The 20,080-nt window shown below is 42.4% G+C and overlaps 2 protein-coding genes across 4 annotated transcripts; one reads left to right on the forward strand and one right to left on the reverse strand.

Moving 5' to 3' along the window:
- Positions 1-214: 214 nt before the first annotated feature.
- On the reverse strand, positions 215-16,270 carry CDCA2 (cell division cycle associated 2). Of its 3 annotated transcripts, none has more exons than XM_062015833.1 (14): positions 16,207-16,270; positions 12,007-12,097; positions 8,570-8,964; positions 7,744-7,874; positions 6,992-7,142; positions 6,399-6,646; positions 5,959-6,052; positions 5,357-5,577; positions 4,830-4,908; positions 4,266-4,318; positions 3,805-3,948; positions 2,925-3,096; positions 2,273-2,472; positions 215-1,904 (listed from the first exon to the last, which is right to left on the reverse strand). In XM_062015833.1, exons 3-14 carry the CDS (start codon positions 8,901-8,903, stop codon positions 1,089-1,091), a joined length of 2,643 nt encoding a protein of 880 aa, XP_061871817.1. In that variant the 5' UTR covers positions 8,904-8,964; positions 12,007-12,097; positions 16,207-16,270; the 3' UTR covers positions 215-1,088. The 3 variants fall into 3 exon arrangements, with proteins under 3 accessions (XP_061871817.1, XP_061871816.1, XP_061871815.1); XM_062015832.1 differs by having other exon boundaries at positions 3,805-3,945; positions 8,378-8,964; XM_062015831.1 differs by having other exon boundaries at positions 8,378-8,964.
- Positions 10,288-18,826, forward strand: KCTD9 (potassium channel tetramerization domain containing 9). Its single transcript, XM_062015834.1, has 12 exons — positions 10,288-10,368; positions 11,455-11,576; positions 12,260-12,303; positions 12,470-12,566; positions 12,817-12,875; positions 13,488-13,616; positions 14,138-14,205; positions 14,308-14,403; positions 14,839-14,988; positions 15,352-15,457; positions 15,715-15,848; positions 16,581-18,826. The coding sequence occupies exons 1-12, from the start codon at positions 10,321-10,323 to the stop codon at positions 16,695-16,697; spliced, it is 1,170 nt and encodes a 389-aa protein (XP_061871818.1). The 5' UTR covers positions 10,288-10,320; the 3' UTR covers positions 16,698-18,826.
- The last annotated feature ends 1,254 nt before the right edge of the window (positions 18,827-20,080 follow it).

The raw sequence follows: 20,080 nt of genomic DNA on the forward strand, positions 1-20,080 counted from the left end.
CAGGAGTAAAGCAAAGTCTTTTCAGAAGATGGCAACACGTTCCCCGCCTTTTCCTCCAGAAGTGATTTCTTTCTTTTTTGCAGGGAATCTCAAAGGGTCTTTTAGAGTATTTTTGAAACCTGGAAGAAAGTTCATGTAGATTTCCAAGCACATAAGGAAACTTCTAAAATATAACAGAATCACTTGATTTTTAACTGAATTTTGAATAAAACTGAATCCTGTTCTTCCAAAAAAGGGAAAGAGTCCTATCAGCAAAGAAAGATGAATATCAACTCCCAGTCATCTAAAAAGTAACTTGTCACCACAGACCATATTTTTGAACTATTATATTTGCTCCTCTTTACCTGAAAGAGCTGAGTCACACACATTTGCTGACAAGTCTCCATTTAGCAACTTCATGTATCGATTGTGCATTTGAGAGCAGAGCAAGTGTAGCGAGATGCTAAACACATCTAGGCTAACAATCACAACCAAGTTCCAAGGGCAAAAATCCCACACTACTGTGCAGGTACCACAATTCCAAACACTTAACAAGCAAATCCAGGACTGTGCTAACATGCACATGAATGCATACATAAATGTTATGGCAATGTTGTATATTGTCTCACTGCTGTATGTTGCTCCTACAGCAATCCTTCCAAATCCTTCTGTGCCTTCTTCAAATGATCAAACTTGGTGTTGCAGAGAAAGTCTGTCATTTGACAAGTTTTTTTACAACATAAGCAGTGTTTAATTGCTACTGCTCTATAGACAGCACTAAAGTACAAAGACACATAAGGAAGGATGTGGACTAAAATAAAGAGGTGGCATCACATTAAGTTCATCATGGGAGAAAAATATTTATCCTCTCAGTTACCTGCCATGACTGCCTACCAGGCTAAAGCTCCAAGCCAAGGTAGTTCCATGCAGCTCTGATCTCCAAGTATTTTAGCCATCAAGACAAACAGTTGTAAGTTATAAAAAAATGAATAGGAAAATAATAAGTAAGGAAATGTAAGTGGGGGAGAGAAGAAAACAGCACTTGAGGGAGAACATAAGAATCTAATACTGACCTTCACTTTAGAGAATAGGTGGGAGCTGAAACCTTGCTAAATGTTAGAGTTATTTTCAAGTGGTATTTCTACTTCTTCATACTTTTTTGGGTTACTTCTCTCCTTCCTATATACAGAATTTGTTGTGCTCCTTTTCCAGTTTTGAGACCAAGCTCTTGTCTCCTGGGGTATGGACACAAACGTGCTTTTCCTCCTCCATCTTTTGCAAGGACCATCAGCGAGATGAACAGAGTCACTGTTCTCCTTCCCCAGTGCTGGCAACTGGATGAGATTTTGCTCTCTATGCTGAATATTTTCTGATTCTGTGAGAATGGATGTGCTTATTGTTCTCCTGGTTTTGCAAGCAGAAGTTAGCAGCAAAGGGCTCTTTGGATTCTCACGGGGTACTTGAATCCACGCAAGTCCTTCACTTCCTGCATCTTTCAGTAATCTCATGCTGCGCCTCACTCTTTTTTCACCATTACTGTGCTTTCTTCTAGAAACCTGAGGAGCAGACAAGACTTCTTCCACATTAAAAGAAGTAACTGGAAGATTGTTTCCAGTGATTTCCAGTGTTTCAACAGGAGGAAAATAGATGGCACTACTCCTTCTTCTTGGTGGACAACCTGTTAGATAGTCTTCTTGTGGACACCGAGCTCCTTGGGCACCCCCGTGGACACTAATGTCCTGGTGTTCCAGAAATTCCAGCCCATTTAGCTGCTCTGCTGTATTTAGGAGATTCCCTTGTAATTTCTCTTCTTCTATCAGGGAACCACTTTCTTTTGCCTCTTGTACACATGCAGTCTTTTCACTTTGTTGGAAATAGTCAGATGTATCAGAAACATGCTTTGCACGTGGCACAAGGTTTGAAAACTAAAAGTCAAAACCAAAACAAGTGAGACTTTTTAAAACACTGACAAAGTGAAAACAGCTTCTGTGGATTACAACAGCTGACAACTAAACAACTGCTACTGTTTTCTTCACCAAGTACAATCACTCAACAAAACCTGAACCAACACACAGAATGTGGGGCCAAACTTAGATTGCTTGAGGCGCTGTCCAGTGGAGATCTGACTAACTCCTTCCAAGTATGGAGATGCCATGGCTCCTCTAAGCAGCATGTTGCAATGTTAAATCACTCTCAAGTTTTTTTTCTCTTCCTCTAAACATTTATTTTCTGATCCAACATCAAGAACAATTCTGGCTTATCTTCTAGCAGTATTCTTAAACATATCACTTACCTTACAATCAATGCCACAGACAGACTCCACATCACCATCTGACACCTGAGGCCCTGTATCATTGGAGCTGTCAGCTCCTACAATGTCATGGTCCTTGGAGCTTGCACACACCTGACCTACAGAACTACTTTTCCTTCTTATTCTTGTAACCACTGGCTTCTGTTGAACATCCTTGTGAGCCTTCTTGGATTTGGTATTACCTAAAAATATATGCTCTGAATTAGAACAAATATGTGGTTACTTGACTCTACTTGTGGACATACAAAATATGTTTTTAAGTATTGCAATAAGAGCTTTATAGTATTTTGCTTAAAGAAAAGTAACCTTCTGAAGAACAAGTCCAAGTAACTAGTGTAAGAAAACCTCACAAAGCTACTGGACATCACATAATTAGTCACGTCCAACTTAACAGTTTTAAAGACTATGAAAATATCAGAGTCCAGTCAAAGCACATGGAGGCTTTTTACACTGTCAGCTTTACACTAGAGTCCAGCAAGAGTTAAATTTATCCAGTCAGAGATTATTAACCTATTAGATCCTCTGGACTCCACTAGAGGCAATTAAAACATGTGTACTGGGCTCCTTACCTCTGCACAGAACTCAAAAGGGTTTTTACATAACTGTTGGAAGATAAAAATACAACCCACATTACCTGAAAAAAGTGCATTTGCCATTGGTGAGCTTGGAGATGAGGCAGAAGAGAGGCCCTCTGGAATTTCAGGGATAGGGCTGAGGAGAGGTTTCTTTGAAGCCATCTCTCTTTCTCCATATAAAGATTTTTTTACTTTTTTCTTCCTTCTTTTCCCATAGCCTGTATGTTTTTTCTGGAAAGATTGTGGAGGGTAAACACAGTGTCATTATAATGATCCTGTACAACCTGTTCCAACAAATAAGTGACACCATTACCAGATTTTGATGGGTAACAATTATTTCCCCTAAAATGAAGGTTCCATTCGTTCTGCCATCTAAAAACCCAAAGCAAAGAATTCCGTCCCGAACACGATACCTAATTTGCTTCATTTAACTAAATCTACAAGTCAAAGAAATTAATCTTTCGGCTCAAAACAACAGGTTCTTCATTTAATGCTTATTTTGAAACTGAACTCTTGCTTTCCCCTTCCAATATCTGAAAGCAAAAATCTTTCAGAAGTCTCACACCTTTGTAATGCTTAGCTGGACAAGTTCAAAGAACTACTACTGCTTACACATGGGAAGAGAAGAACTGTTAAGTCATTTTCTGTCCCTGAAGTCTGAAAAGTAACTCCTTCCCCCTTCACCTCCATAGAGCATCCTTTTTGCCCTACAAGTATTTAATTTGTGCCAGCCAGCCTTTACAAGCAATAAGGGAGTCAGAGCACAAAAACTACATAGGCATGAAGAAGAGAATATTGGCAGCAACAGGAAACATAACAACCTTTAGAAAATCTTTACTACAGAGATGAAAATATTCACGTAAAACAGACAATAAAGAGGAGACATTTGGATAGAGAAATGAAGGCAGCTCTCACTAGTCACAGTGGGCTGTCACTTACTTGTGTCTTTTTCACAGTAGATGTGGTTACATTCTTTTGTCTTTGAATCTTGTCCTTTCTTGGAGTTTTAGTCTCTTTAGCATTCTTAGTATTTGCAGCTCTTGAGTTGCCAGTATCAGTCCCCTCTGATATGCTGCTACACTGCTGAGAAATGTGAATTTGAAGTTGTTGGAGTGCATGAGTAGGTACACATGCACAAATTTGCTTTATTTAAAAGTATACCACAGTCCAACAGTCATAAGAATCACACTGTAATCAGTCTCCATTATTTCATGGATGAGGTCATAAGAACTAGACACTCACAGATGGAAATTCAGATTTCCAGTTAGTCTCTTCCCATTGTACAATACAATTCTATTTGTACAAAAAGAACACTTTAATGAGAAAACAGTAAGTAAAAAATAACTATTATACCTGAAGGGAAAAGAAGGGAATAAAACACTATCACTACAGAAACTTACCTTCTTTCTGCCAGAAGAACGAATTGTTGTCACATCAGATTTGTCAGTTTCTGCTATTATAAATAAAGAAAATAAGAATATTGTTTCAGTTTCAACACAAAAAGTTCATGGTAGTTTGAGGAGATTATCCACATAAATTCTAACATTATGCAGTGTGTTTAGTCCTATTATTCTTGAGTAGAATCTTCTTCATAAAGGACCATGAATCATGGTAAGATGAAAAAAAACCCATAACAGCTTGCTTTACAAAACAGAGGAAAACAAAACTTGTGAGCATTTGGTAAAATATCTAAATTACAATAGCAGAATCAAGATAATAAGCCTAATTACTTCAAGCAAGAAATCTAATTAGATCAGTCACTTAGATAGAAAAAATACAAAGTCAGGTAAGATCCAGTTAACAACATAAACATTGCAGCTACTGCAAAGATCTAGAGAAATAAGAGCATTTAAAATTTTAGCATAATTGAGATACATTCCCTACACAAAATCAAACAAAACCCTCTCAATTTTCAGCTACAGAAAGATACATTATCAAATGCCAAAAATACAAGTTGGGGTTACCTTCTGCATTTTCAACAGGTAGGAGGTCTTCTGCAGCAACAGGACCTTCCACTGATTCTTGACAAGGCTCAATACATTCCTTTAAACAAAAAGGTATTTGGCAATAAACTATGGTATATATAGACTGAAAAACACCCAGTCCATTAGTGTTTGGAAAAGCCAGACATTTTTTTTTTCCTTAAAGAAAGTAGTAGCTTACATATAAGGCAAAAAGAAATACAGTGTCAAAAGTACATACGAATAAGCCAAAGCAAAGAAGATTTCATATGCTACCAGTACTCAACTTTAAACATAGCTCTCCAGGCCAAAACGTGATTTAGAATTCATAAAGGAAAATAAGAAGTTGTCTATGTCATTTCTAAAGCTTGAAGCAGACTCTATTTTAATATTTTAACAACTTCTATTCAAAACCAAGCTCTCTGGGGAAAAAAACAAACAAATCCTGAACATTCACAGAGACCAAGAGGCTGGTTTTGTAGTTAAAAAAAACCCCACCAAAACAAACCACTCCAAGAAAAAAAACTTACATCACTGCAATCAAAGTTTGGCTGGGATAATGGTTCTTCAAGGAGACTTGACCTTGCACAAGGGCTAGTACTTTGTAAGCTGGGGCGACGGACCGGCGTCGCTCCTCGGCGCAACGGAGTATTTGCAGGCAACGTCTCATCAAATATTTCTGGGCTTAGAACTTCTCCAAAAGTAACTCTTTTCTTCTTTGGCATTTCAGAGCTATATCCTTCACTGTTCTCTATTGTCATAAAATACAGACTGCTTAGTGAATTTGAAGCACAACTTGCATGAAGCAGACTTTTTAAGGTCTTTTTATGGGGCTTAACATTCTCTTACAAATCACACACACAGAAGTGGTAAAACAGCACCTTTACCTGTCCTGGGGGTCAACTGCAATTTTCACTAGAGCTTTATTAGTGGCAAGAATTAAGAAAGAAACCAGAAGACTAGCTGTTCCACAAGCTCCAGTTGGTTCTTGAAAAACAGGTGTTTCTATTCCAGTGTTGAAAGCTTTCTGAAATTGGAACGTGGGAATTTTTTCTAAACAGGTACCCTTTTCCTTGGTAACCTTCTTTTCCACATCAGGCACTATTTTAATGAAATAAATGGGGAATCTGACCTGTTTGCAATGCCTCAGAGATGTCTGCACAACTGGAGACTGAGGGAGATTCATCTCCTCCTCCTCCTCTGCCAATCGCCTCATTCGAGTACTCCTATGAAATTGAAGCAATATGATCGTCTATTCAATATCATTTCATTAAAGTACTGTCCTTGCCCAAATCAAAAGTGAAAATAACTGTTCCTAGAAGCAAAGCTTAATGGTCAGTCTCATTGTTTTCCAAGTTAATAAAACTCAGCAACATACAAATGGAGCTCATAAGATGAAAGCTTCAAACAAAGCCTCCCAGGTGACCAAATAGCAAAGAGCATCACATTAATTCTGATGTATGTCCATTACTCAGAAAGCATCTTTAACCATTAATCAACTGCTGGATATCCCACAATGACTCAGAAGTTCATCCTTTGTATTAGTACCTCCAGGTAAATCAGTTAACCAACCTTTATGGTATGCATTGGTTGCTTCATTGGCGTTTTCCTCAGCACAGATCGCGGACGGGAGCTGTTCTGCCTGTGCTCACTGAAGGAAGCCGTTCCGCTTTGCAGTGGTGTGAGGGGTGGTGTGACAAGTGGTTTGTTTTCATCCAATGTCTCCAGGATCAGTTCTTCCACAAAACTAACCTTCTTTCTGCTTAGATCTGACACAGTGTTACTTCTAACACCTGCAGGGATGTGCTCAGAACCAACGTCTGCAGTAGACAGATACAATGATTAAAAACTGAAGTGAAACTGTGAAGTCTTTAGTATTAGTTAGGCAAACTATAAATGTACACATCCCTGGGGCTCCACAGAAATACATTTGTTTATAAATAAATACATTTGTTTATAAACTTCTGCTATTATTGCACCACATTTACCTTTCCTACCTTGAGAAATTTACAAGACATACACAAGGGAGCATTGAATGACAGAACAACCTCAAAACAAACACAAAAAGGAAGATTCTATTTGTTTGTTTTACACTAAGTGTTTGTAGTTTCATACTTCTTGACCTAAACGACACAAATAGTTGACCAGAAATACAATCAACTTACAAGAGCCTGCTTTCTGGGAAGCATCATCCACTTGTGACAGTCCAGAGAAGCCAGTCTCCCCTTCAGCTTCTTGGACCAATTTAAAAGATGTTTGAAAGGCCTCTATCTTGTCCTTCAATGATCTGGCATTTTCATGTTTAAAAGGACTAATCTGCTAAGACAAAAATTAACCTCATGAGACCTTTTGACCCCCTCAAGATGACATGGGTTTTATTACTTTATACTCGCACTTTGGCATAAAACAAATTCAGATAATCAAATTGTGTCTTTAATCTGGCTGCAATTTTAATGTATGATAAAATCATGCAAAAAAGGAATTGGATCACAAAATCTGTTACATTTTACTGCCTTTTATAATCAGTCCCCCTAGGCCATATCCTGAATTCATTTTCTGACAGAATATGCAGGTTTGAGGTAGGAACAAGCCTGAACATTTATGCCAGTGTTCACTTCACTTTGAATTATTGAACTTCTAGTTAGGAAAAATCAAGCATGTCCAACGCAGGAAAGTAAGGTTTATGGGTAAAGAAAAGTTAAAACATATGAGCAAGCCAGAAATTACTCCAGACTCTATACAAAGCCTCCAATATCTGCTTACTCTACAGTAAGGTGTCCAAGAGAAATCAACATTAAGGCCACAGTTACTGCTTCTACTGGCCTCTTCCCGAGACTCTCCTTGTCTTTCTGACAGTATATGGTGAGTCCTGTGGGGAGCTAAACTGACACACCAGATATTTAAGAAAGACTCTCACCTGTGTAAAAGCTGGTTTTTGCCTGTTGCTTCTCTGTTGGGCAAGGTATTGAATAAGGGTGTTATTTTCTGGTGAGCCCCGTGCTCCAATTGCTGATCTTCGTCTGTATTTTAACGGAGTTGAAGATTTCCCTGAAATGGAGACAGAAGGAGAGAAAAAACCCATTTTTTTAAGTATACCTAAAGCTTTAAAATGGTAATTTAATATTCTTTTTGCTTTAAAAGTTATTTATGCTGGTCATGAAAACATCCAAAGTTAACTGTTCAGCTCAAGAAACCTTCCCGAGTAAAAGCAAATTAACTTCTAACAAACAAGTTAATATTTAACTCAACCATACACCAGGTGACGAGCTACCTGTCTTTTTCAACTGCTAGTTAAGGAATTGCCTGCTAATATTTGCAGAATTTGTTTTATTACTCCCTTGTGAAACTCACTGACAACTGGTCAACTAGATAGAAAGAAGTTAAATAGGGAATTGAAGCAAGATCCTATCATAGTCCTATCTGGGCATATCAAAACTCAGCCAGAGAACTTGAACCTGACCTAAATGGAAGCTTTTGATAAGACGTTGGACCAGATGACTTCCAGATGTCCCTCAGAGAAGGGCAAGCCATTAGTCACTTTTAGGCCTTACCTATAGATGGTTTAGTAAAACTGTCTGGAGTAATCCCAAATTCAGCAATTGTTACAGTTGCAAAATCAACAGGCTTTTTCCTCTGTTCCTCTGATATTCCACAAACAGATTGCTCTTCTGCTTTGGCCCTATTAGGTGTCAAGTAGCACTCAAGCCCCAAAGAAACAGGTCTACTTGAAAAGTCTCCCTTACTGTTCAAAGGCAACGTAGATTCACCAACCACATCCACTTTGTGCATATCAAACGAGCATTCAGTAAACTGACAGCTAACAACATCCCCAGCATGGTGTGACTCCTTCTCGAGGCCTTCTGTGTATTTCAGGGTGCATTTTTGCAACTGTGCATGGTTCCCATCACTTAAATTCCTCTTCTTAGATGCCCTGATGGCTTTTGATTTAGCCACTTTGCAAATCTTCCGGTCTTTTGACACATCAGGGAAAGAGACCTCTTCCTTCTCTTCAGTATATCTGCTCTCATTTTCTTTATCTTCCCGAGGAGCATTGATATTTTTAGATTGTCTGTGCATTGTTAGTGATGTATTTTAAGAACCATTCAGTCAGCCTTTGCTCTCCTGTAACTACAGATACCTATCAAAAAGAAGGGGATATTTTATTAAGTATTTGATAAGAGCAACAGTTCACTCTCAAACTTCTACCAAATCAACGGGTTCTTTTTTTCCCCCATGGAACAAAGTGTTTTAACAGTGTGGTTGAAAGTCTTATCTCCAGAAAGGACACAAAAAGGCTTGCACAAGAAGGAAAAATGAGTAGCAGCTGAAACCTGGAACAGATATACTTCATGAGGGAAAAAAGAGGCAATACAAGGCTATGTTTTCACTCTTTATCTAACTTAAACTTGACATCAGTACAAGACATGTTATGCACAATCACGCTGCAATCGTTCTGCTCTAAGTGTTGCAACAATTGAATACTAACTGACTAATTTAAGATGCTAACAGCGGTTGCATTTAGTTCCTCGGCTTTTTAGGCAAACACGTAGAGGTCAATCACATCAGCCTGCAATTCCTCTTCCACAAATAAATGCACTTCCCCACATCCCGGTAACAGGAACTCAGCTGTTAAACAATGTTAATGCTCTCATCTACTCGGTTATACCAACACGAGAGGTGGCTGGGCGAGTGATAGTTGTCCCACACCCACCTTCCTCGAGAGGCTCCCCACACGCACGCACCCCAACTCCCTCAGCACCCGCACTCCGCACCCTTCCCCTCCCCTCCATCCCCCCAGCAGCGCACTCGCTCTCCCTCCCCTTCCCCTTCCCAGCACCCCACACCCTCGCCGCCTCCCGCCGCTTACGGCGAGCCCCCCGCGCCCCCTCACCGCCGCCCTCCCGCCCGCCCCAGCGCTTCCCGCGGCCGCCATCCTCCTACCCGCCTCGCACATTCAAACCGCGACGCATCACCCCGTATTCCTCCGCGTCCCCGCCCCTCCCTCCCACCCACCTCTTTCCTCCTGTTGGCCACCAGGCATCGCGGACAAAGGTGGACGGAAGGAAAGCGACTCGTGAGTAGCCGGTCCCAGACCATCCCCTCCCCCCGGTGTGAATGGGCTTCACAGGGAAAGGGGACTCTATTGTCTCCCTGGGAGCGGAGGAATCGCGAGCCGTTGGTCACGCGCTGAAACAACGGTCAGAATGAAATAGTTCCGTCAGCCACGCCCACGTGGCAGACCCCCACCAATCAGGTCGCGCTTCACGCTAATACACGGCTTCACTCCTCCTTTGATTGGCTGCCCACTGCCGCCCCGCCCCTCCTCACGGCGTTGGTACGTCCCCTCCCTCCTCGCCCCGCCTCCCCGGCCATGCGCGTCTCCCATTGGCCAGCGGTCTCAGCGCGCCGCTGCCTCCATTGGCCGCGGGCGCTGCCGCTCAGTGGCCGCTGCCTTCCGGGTTCGGCGGGAGCAGCGCGCCGCCGCCGCCGCAGCATGAGGCGGGTCACGCTGTTCGTTAACGGCAGCCCCCGGAACGGGAAGGTGAGGGGCGGGGAGGGGGGCTCGGGCCCGCCGCGGGATCCCACCGCGCCGCGGACAACCTGCGGCCGGCCCCCCGCCCCGAGTTATTCCTCCTCCCTTCGCGCCGCCTGGGTGGGCGGTGGGCAGCCGCGGGCGGGGGCGCAGCAGCACGGCGGCGCCGTTCGGTTGCCGCCGCCGCCGCGGGATGGGGCCGCCGGGCCGCGGATGGGGCTCCGGTGAGGGAGAAAGCCTCGGGAGTGCGCGGAGCTGCGGCGGAGGAGCCTCACTGCTCCCGCCGCCCCCTCCCCGGGCTCGGGGGTGTCTGCCGGGGCCTACTGCGGGTGCTGCCCGAGTGCCCGAAGGCCGGGCGCGGCCTGCCGCCAGCAATGACAGTCAGCTGCCGGGGGATGCTGAGGAGCATCGCGACCACCCAAGGACGTCTCGGGCGAGTCGCAGTTAAAGTCACCCTCGCTTCGGCGTTACTGCTCTATGTGTCCTGGGTGTCGGCGGGAAGATGGGGATCATCTCTGCCGTCTGTAACTAATACCGCGTTCTACACTCTCCGTGGGGTAGGGAATAAATAATCCTGCTGAAACTCCGCTCGCTTGTTTAGAAACCTCTGTAGCGTTGTGTCAAGAATGGAAAAAGCTGGATTTCCAGGCCCGGGTGTGCACAGGTAGCCTAGGAAATGCCCTGCCCTCCAAATCTGCTGTCCCTGGTCACTGTGCTTTCCCCTCTGCAGCTCTGGAGTGGAGGCAGTTAACGTGACTGCAGTTTAATCTTTGGTTTTAGAGAGGGAAATGAATTTGGGAGGGACTTTGGAACAGAAGGAATAGTACTTCTTTAGAGACAGAAATAATTCATGATGTTCTTATGCTAGGAACACTCCTCTCACTATTGCTGTAATTTGAGTTTTGGGTGAGAGATGGGCCAGTCACCCCAATTTGATGTTTCTAACACCAAAGTTGATCCCTTTCCTTTTTTTAGTAAAGATCCACATACATCTTCCTCCCCCCTCCCCTTCCTGAGAAGATATTGATAGACCACGAGTCTGAAGTGTCAGAAAGGTGTGTGAATGCAGTGCCTATAGCTGCCTCTCTTCCACAGGTTGTGGCTGTGTATGGGACTTTATCAGATTTGCTGTCTGTGGCTAGTAACAAGCTTGGAATAAAAGCAACCAGTGTTTACAATGGAAAAGGTGGCCTCATTGATGATATCGCTTTGATTAGGTAAGGTTTATCCAATAAAGGGCAAATCACTGGTGTGGGTTAAGAGACTTAGTAGTCTATTAATTCTCTGACCTTAATCAATAATCACTGTTTTCCTTAAAAACAGATCTTGTCATTGCCAGACAGTATGCCTGAAGGTGCCTCAAGGAAAAATAATCCTGGCTTTTGAACTTCAAAGCATTTCTGTCCTCATGAATCAGAACTTGGAATGGGCTGTGTTTTGTGCCTTTTAACGTGCTCCTGTGTTGATTCACAGTGCAGTCTATGTACCAGGAAAAGCCTATCATTCTAGTCAGCACTTGCATGAGGCTTTTTTTGAAAAGGAAACAAACTCTAGCACTGTTTTGGCTTCATGGAATACTCCCAGAGAGGGGAAAGGAGCAACCAGTTTGTAAAGCTAAACTGGTGAAGTAACAGAAGCAATCCCTACCTGCTTGATGCAGATAACTTCTCTAGTGAAGTCTGATAGTGTTGTATTACATCTGATAGAAAAATCAAATCATATTACAGTCCACTGAGACCTGCAAAACAAAGATCAAAATCAGATCCTGAAGTTCAAACTAATGGCAACTGATCATTTACTTGAAACTGATCGGGGGGGTTCCCACTGTCACTGAGATCAACAAAGAATTATTACTAACTTTTTCCTTTCCTTCTCTTCCACCTCCCCGTTGCCCTTTCAGGGATGATGATGTTTTGTTTGTCTGTGAAGGGGAACCATTCATTGGTGAGTCTGTAACTTTGCTGTTCAACCTTCTGTTTCATGGAAAGAGGGTTTGTTGTGTGTTAATGTAAAGTACTCTTTTCTGTTGTTTTCAGACTATAACCTCTTAGCATATGGAGGATCCATAAACACTGACATTTTTTTTCTGATTTCTGGGTCATGGGTGTAGATCCTCAGACTGATGGGAGACTTCATGAAGAGCTGACAGGGTCACACACAGATTGGTTAACGCTCAACGTTGGAGGCAGATACTTCACCACTACACGGTAAAAAGGCACCTAGTTTGTTTTCTTCTTAAAGGACTTGATTTCAGTAAAGTAGTTCTAGCAGCTTGTAGCTGGTGAGGCCTCAGATGCTCTTGCAAAAAGGGCTATAAAAATAATTTACCATGGAGTGGGATGTCTTTGACATCTCCAAGTTTCTCTGTAGCTCCCATTTGCTGCCCCAATGTTGCAACATTTTCCTCTCTGGAGGAAAACATCCCATTGTAAAAATAAAACTGCCTTTGTTTTCTAGGAGCACTTTGGTTAATAAAGAACCTGACAGTATGCTGGCCCACATGTTTAAAGATAAAGGTTAGTACATTGAAATGAACTTTATTTTTTAAAGATATCAAATTAGCAGAGTAGGCCAAAGGCACCATCCAGCTGAGACTCTTGTTCTTATGTTAAAATACCAAAAGTATCTTAAAGTATCAAAGCAGAAGGTATAACCTGTTCATTTCTGTAATGCTTATCATCTCAAAGCTGAAAATGTGAACTTCTGCCCATAATTAAGATTTTAGTCTCATTGATTTTTGGGGTTTTCATCTTCTTGGTGCAACTGGCTCAGTTTTGTCAACAGAATCAACAGGGAAATTGGACTAGATGATCTCTAAAGGTCCCTTCCAGCCCTACTATTCTATGATTCTATGAAACACTGCGAGGCAGCCTTTTGGAAAACAAACTCTTCATGCTGATGTTATTCTAGCAATGTACATGATAACAGGGTTTAGTTTATTTATAGCAGGAGTGGGTTTGTTTTAAGGTGATTTCCCCCACTCTTATTTTCCTTCCTTTTCTCTAAGAAACGCCCTTTCCAGTGGAATGTTCCAGAACCCTTGGGTAGGAAAACTCTGAAACTGAAGCAAATGCTTTTCTATTAATGTAGCAAATTTAATTGTATATATATATATGTTGTGGAAACAGATGCTTGGGGAAATAAGCAAGATCATAGAGGAGCTTTCCTAATCGACCGCAGCCCAGAGTATTTTGAGCCAATTCTGAACTACCTGCGTCACGGACAGCTCATCGTAAATGATGGCATTAACTTGCTAGGTAGGTATTACCTGGATGACATCCTCTCTGTTAGTGCTCTTTAGAAGTTAAGCTTTGCCCTCAGGTAAACATGATAAAACCAGTGGGACTTCTGTGTACTCATCCAAATGTTTGGGATGTGGAGGAATTTATTCTCCAGCATTGCAACTCCATGTGCTTGCTTTAATGAAGATACACTTTAAACTTATTTATCTTGAAAGCGTTTGGAATCTTTAACCTAATACTAGAACTGGAGCCATCCTTCCTGAGTTATTATCTCAAGCTTGCTTTTCCTCTATGCAGTTCTAATGGATGTCTATATGTATATTTATATCTGTATTTCTGTATGTGGCTGTCTGTTTATGCATTTCTTTGGGTCCTTAAACATCAACAAGTGATCTTTTCATCTTCATTAGTGTGGCTACAATGTATTAAAGGGATAACAAGCAGGGGAGGTCGATTGAATTGATGCTCCTCCTGTTTAAATGCTCCTTCTGATGAATGACTCCCTGTCAGTAACAAATGCTGCTTTCTTTTCGTAGGTGTGTTGGAAGAAGCCAGGTTTTTTGGTATCGATTCACTAATTGAACATCTAGAAATAGCTATTAAGGTAAACTGTTTTCTTTAATACCTGAAAGCACTTGTCTTCTTCTTCCAGGCAATACCTAATTTCCTCCTAACCACATTAGCTTTCCAACAACTCTCTCCACAGAACTCACAGCCAGCTGAGGATCATTCTCCTATATCTCGAAAGGAGTTTGTCCGATTCCTGCTGGCAACCCCAACCAAGTCTGAGCTGCGATGTCAGGTGTGAACGTGCAGACTTTGTCATGATCTGTGCTGTCAAGGTCTGGTGGTGAAATATCCTGTAGCATCATGTGAAAACATGAAACGCAAACAACATGTGCTTCTGCTCCAGCCTCTTAATAGCGTTTTGATTCTAAGCCGTGGTGGAGTGACCTGATGATGGAATTCCAGCGTGGCTTGGGCTGCTTTCCTTCTTCAGGTTGATCCTGGAGGAGCAATTTGTGAAGCTATTCTAATTAAATATAAAATGCAGCAAAATCAAGGATAATCCTTGATAGCTTTATACTTACATTTCCTTAGTCTTGAGTGGAATAGATGGTCTTGGGGGTGTGTATCTATCTGTATCTGTGTATACTTATAGACACATGTACCTATACACGTTTGGAGCTACACCTCATCTTCTGTAACTCTTTGGGTGTTATCCTTTTGTCTTTAGGGTCTAAATTTCAGTGGAGCAGATCTTTCACGTCTAGATCTTCGATACATAAACTTCAAGATGGCCAACCTGAGCCGCTGCAACCTGGCACATGCCAACCTGTGCTGTGCGAACCTGGAGAGAGCTGACCTCTCTGGATCAGTGCTTGATGTAAGACTTGCTGCTGCTTGGAAAGTCTGGGCCTATCCTTTAGTTATTTTAAGGGCAGAGGAATTGGAACAAGTGGATAAGTGTAAAACATGCAGTTCTTTAACATTTTCTGCTATTGCTCTAGTTAGATCACTTCAAAAGCTTTTTTTATGAAGGAAGAAAGGTGTAGTGGGTGAGAATTATCTGCCTCTGATGGTAGAGAAGTAATAGCATAGCAAGTTCCTACAGTTTCTCACATGAATAAGACTGTGGTGCTTCAGTAGGATTCACTTCCAAACAGAAATGAAGACTGCACTTGGGTATCTTCAGTAGTGTTCATCTTTTCACTCCTGTGAATCTCACTGGCATGTCTGTGTCTATCAGTGTGCAAACCTTCAAGGGGTAAAGATGCTGTGTTCCAATGCAGAAGGAGCATCTCTGAAGGGGTGTAATTTTGAAGATCCATCAGGCCTTAAAGCCAATTTGGAAGGTAAGTTTTTACCTGTACTTCCTCTGTGGGAACTGGGCCACCTGCTTGTAAATCCACGTGGCATGTGAAAGGTTTAGCTGTGGTTTGTACAATCATGTTTCCATGAGGCCACAAATACCAGACTGAGTGTGTGACCATATAAATTCCAGGTTCTACCTTGACCTCTGTCAATTTACATGACTCAGAGGAAGCACCATTCTGGACCTACCATGCCTCTGACTGCTTTTCCTCACAAAACTACTTTTTGTGTGTTTTAGGTGCCAACCTGAAAGGTGTTGACATGGAAGGCAGTCAGATGACAGGAATCAACCTGAGAGTTGCAACACTGAAAAATGCAAAACTAAAAAACTGTAACCTTAGAGGAGCAACCTTGGCAGGAACTGACTTAGAAGTGAGTTATGATTCACTTTAGATGTTAACTAGTTGACTGATAAAATGTTGGGGATCGTTGATTTTTGGCTGAGTTCTCCAGCTCCAGACTGGACAGAGTGCAGTGGTCTCTTTTGACTTAGAGCTTAAGCCTCAGTTTAGAAGATGAGTCTAAACTTTTAGATTTGCCAGCAGCTGAAAGCCACAGGGATGGCTTGTATCATCTCAGAAGCAATGCATGGAAACACTGCTGAACTTAACTCCTGGTGTGCGATCATGCCATCCCTGAAGAACTGGAGGGAAATGCAGCTGCCTGAGTTTGAGGGGTTGGGTTGTTTTTATTGTGGGACATCATTTGTAGTGTAATGATGGAATCTTACCTGAGTGGTGGTACATGATGCACTGCTGTCTCTGTTAGACCAAGGAGCTCATTTTGAAGTTCTTCACTAGAGAAGTGCTCAGAGTAACGTCTGGTGAGTGGGTGAGAGGCAGCTCCTTTGTAGCTTTGTTCAGCAAGCATTAGTAACTCCTGCAAGGTAATTTAATAGTATAAGTCTAAACAACTGGCAGGGAAATCCAGCTGTTACTGTGGAAAGCAACTGCTTTCTTACAAGAAGTAACAACCAGAGTGATAAACTAGAAGTTCACACTGAAATCCATGGCAGGGTCCGTGGCTTCTGTAGAAACGCAGTTAAAGTCTAAACTAAGTTCTGGGTATCTTCAATTAACACGTGTTTTTCTTTTTACCTTTTAGAATTGTGACCTATCAGGTTGTGATCTACAAGAAGCAAACCTGAGGGGATCTAATGTCAAAGGAGCTATCTTTGAAGAGATGCTGACACCTTTGCACATGTCTCAGAGCGTCAGATAGGGATGAGAATGTGCCCAAGAGGAAGGAAACAAAAGATTCATTGTGACTTTCTTCACCTCCTCCCCTTATTACATTAGAAGTAATGGTTATTAGACAACTTACATTTGCAGTAGTGCCTAAGTAAACTCTTCTTTGGTCACTTTCAGGGGAGGGAGCTTTTGTTTCAAGAGGTAGAAACAGCTGCTGCTTCTACCTCTGAACAGAGTGAGGAAGCGAGCTGGTTACAGAGCCAGAATGTGGGACTGGTTTGGCAAGGGAGTGTTAAATAGATTCCTTGTTCTGCATTGCCTCCCTTTGGAATGCATTTTAATTTATAAAGCACAATATATGCAATTCTATTTATTAAATCTGTAGCTGCAATATGAATAGAAAATGTTGTTCATGTATAGTAGCAACAAAGTTCAGGTTTACAGTTAGACTAGTGGATTTACAGTTAGTTCCTTCATTCATGCACAGTGTGTGAAGTGGCAGATGTGGCTTAGACAATATCCCAGGATGTTTTCAGGTACTCTTTTCTTCTGGGGTGAGAGCAAGTCATCATAGGTAATAGATTGCCTTGGAGTAGTTTGAATGCAGGTGTAGAACAGCTTGGTCATCTTCTAAAATGTGCAGTGGAAGCTGCTGCTGCTGAAGGGATGTGCCTGCACAGCAAATCTATTCACAACTGAAACATCCCTGCTCAGAAGGATGTCTTATTTAATCCTTTCCAAATGAGTGTGAAATTGCGCTGTCAATCACAGCTGGTGAGGAAATGTCTCTTGCTTTCAAATGTCTTGGTCACTCCACAGGGGAGTACCTGTAGATTTCTTCATTCTTATGGGGAATTAAATGTACATAGGAAAATAGAACAGTCACCAAAGCAGAGCTAAGCACTGGGGCCACAGCACATGCTCCATCCTCCAGTCATTACTCCAGTGTATGAGTAAGTGGCACCTGTTTCTCCTCACTGTACTATGCAAATGCCCTTGTACACAGAATCCTTGAAAGCATGAGTGTAATCCTTTCCCAGCCAGCTCTTAGTACTCCACTTTGGGCCTGCTTACAGTGGCTTAAAAACATCTTCTGTAGGGCCAAATGCCACAGCTGCTTTACCTGTGAGCAAGGAGGGAGCCACATGACTCCTGCAGTCCAGAAAGCCTCCTGGCCTCTCTGGACCTGGTGGTACACTTCATTGAATCAGCTGTTTTCCACTCCAGTCTCCATCTAGTTCTCATCTAACACAACATTCATGTTATACACAATCCAAAAAGCACATGAAACTATGCCAAAAAAAAAATCAAAGGTGCATCAAGAACTCTTTTACCTCAGATGTTAACTTAAACCACCCCAAAGTTAAAACTAACCTTGAGTCTAAGGAAATACTGCTGGTGCTGGGAGTTCAGAACCAGTGTATCCTAAACCATAGTGACTGGGACACTGGTAGCAGTGGTTTGAGGCTGTTACTGCAGGGGCTTGTCTTTTACTTGCAGTGCAGAGTTCCTGTCCTCTGAACAGCAGTCTCAGTGGTGCAGGAGTTGGTACAAAAATGCTGCTTGGCCATCAGTCTAGAAAGATTCATTGAGGACCAGTGTGATGTGTTTGGGGGGGAAGTGCAGGATTCTCCCTTATTTGCAACTTGGGTTGACTCAGGCATTTGCCATGAACTTGCAGGATGCAAAATCCCACAGCCACGTGATACCAAACTGGGATTGCAGTCCTGCAGAGTCCCAGGCCTCTCCATCTGGCTGTAGGACAACACCCTGTCCTTGGTGAAACAGCTACAGAGTCAAGGGAAAGATCTCAGTGGGAATTCAGAGTCCCTTCTCTCACCTCATCGCCTTCACTGAGTGGCAGTAAAAGATGATTCCTAGGGCTAGAGAAACAAATGAATTATTTTTCTTTATCATATTTTGTAGCTGGCAGAAGCAAAATATTGTATGGAAAGAAATCTATTTTCATAATCACTGTGTATAAAATCTATTTGAACTTTCACTGAAGCACTATGTTTTGAATAATCACAGCATGTGTCATCATTCACTCACAGATGAATTTTCAAGTACCTCTTTGGCTGTGACAAAGCTGTGGCCTATTCAGAAATTGCAGGTTCCAGCCTCATTTAAATTGCAGGAATAAAAGTGTGAAACATCAAAGTGTCTGGCTTGTCTTCATTTGAAAAATCAATCTCAGTCCTATCTGATTGCTGGGGGAAGGACAGTGGGTCACAGGAGAAGGCAACTTGTGATAGCTCAAGACTTCAGTTACTCCTTATATGCACAAAATTTAACCTACTGTAGCTGAGGTTGGTTTTGTCTTTTGTGAGACCTTGACTATGACATTGGCTTGTGTGTAACCAGGGCTTTCTCCCCTGGAGCACCTGTTGTAAACCAAGAACTCTCTGTGCTTGAGTACTTCTGAGAAGCCTGAGTTTTAGATGCCTTTCCTCCTGCACAGGTAACCTGCATTATGGCAGGAAGCAAGAACAAAAGGACTGGTTTTAAGCATAAAGCTTACCTGCTAGAAAAACCAGCCAGTTGTGGTGGGGGCATCTCTCTACTAGTCCAGATACATTCTGCTTTTGACTTGTTCATCTGCAACACCTTTCAGCTTTTCTTTGTCCCCACACTTAATACGAGTCAGAAGTGCTGAACCACAATTCACATAGGTATGTGCACTGTTTAAAACACCCCCCTCTGAGATGATCATCACACAGCATGAAAGCTGTCTTAATAAGGAAGTGTTTGAAGAGCTTCAGGAAGAAAAAAACCCTGTCTTTTGTTTATATGTTCATGATTCCAACCTAATAAACTGTGGCACAACATAGTACAAAGATAGAACATCTGCATAAGGGCTGGAACGAAAGAGTGGCCTCCACTGGTGGAATGGGAATCCACAGACCCAGCCTCTCCTGACAAGTCCTTGTCTTCCAGGTAAGTACCTGGCAGCATTTCCCTTCTTAAATCAGAAAAAACAGAGTACTTGAAAGTCTGGGAGCTCCTGAAAAGTACAACCCTAAGCCAGTGTGTGAAAGGAAAGAGGGGTGGCATGCTAAAAGCCAGCCTCACACTCAGAGCACGAGCCCAGGCTGAAGCACACTCTGCCCTTCCATTCAGACTCAACCTCTGCCAAAGCCAGAGGAGCTTGTTTGTTTCTGTTCCACAGGCCTGTAAAAGCAGCTGTAGGCAAACAAAACCACTTGTAATGTGGTTTTTTTAACCTCAGCTCTTCTACATGACTGTGACTTAAAGAGAAGCCGTGGGACCCCTCACTACCCAGGCTGTTACAGGCACTTTCTGAGGTGGTTTGTAGCTACAACAAAAACCTGTGGAGAAACATGGTTGTTGAGAGCTGTTAGGGGCAGACTGTCATTAAACCTTGCTTAAAATGGTGGGTGTATAGAAAGTGCA

This window comes from Colius striatus, chromosome 27 (genome assembly GCF_028858725.1).
Source record: "Colius striatus isolate bColStr4 chromosome 27, bColStr4.1.hap1, whole genome shotgun sequence".
Lineage (NCBI taxonomy): Eukaryota > Metazoa > Chordata > Aves > Coliiformes > Coliidae > Colius > Colius striatus.

Bases quoted from the DNA above. Each gene is read 5' to 3' on its own strand.
- CDCA2 (XM_062015831.1), bottom strand. From the start codon at position 8,903: ATGCACAGACAATCTAAAAATATCAATGCTCCTCGGGAAGATAAAGAA. The intron at 6,647-6,991 runs GTAAGTTGATTG...TGTCTACTGCAG, and splicing joins TTCCCAGAAAGCAGGCTCTT to ACGTTGGTTCTGAGCACATC. The intron at 2,473-2,924 runs GTAATGTGGGTT...ATATATTTTTAG, and splicing joins GGCAAATGCACTTTTTTCAG to GTAATACCAAATCCAAGAAG.
- KCTD9 (XM_062015834.1), top strand. From the start codon at position 10,321: ATGAGGCGGGTCACGCTGTTCGTTAACGGCAGCCCCCGGAACGGGAAG. The intron at 15,458-15,714 runs GTAAGTTTTTAC...TGTGTGTTTTAG, and splicing joins CCTTAAAGCCAATTTGGAAG to GTGCCAACCTGAAAGGTGTT. The intron at 15,849-16,580 runs GTGAGTTATGAT...TTTACCTTTTAG, and splicing joins TGGCAGGAACTGACTTAGAA to AATTGTGACCTATCAGGTTG.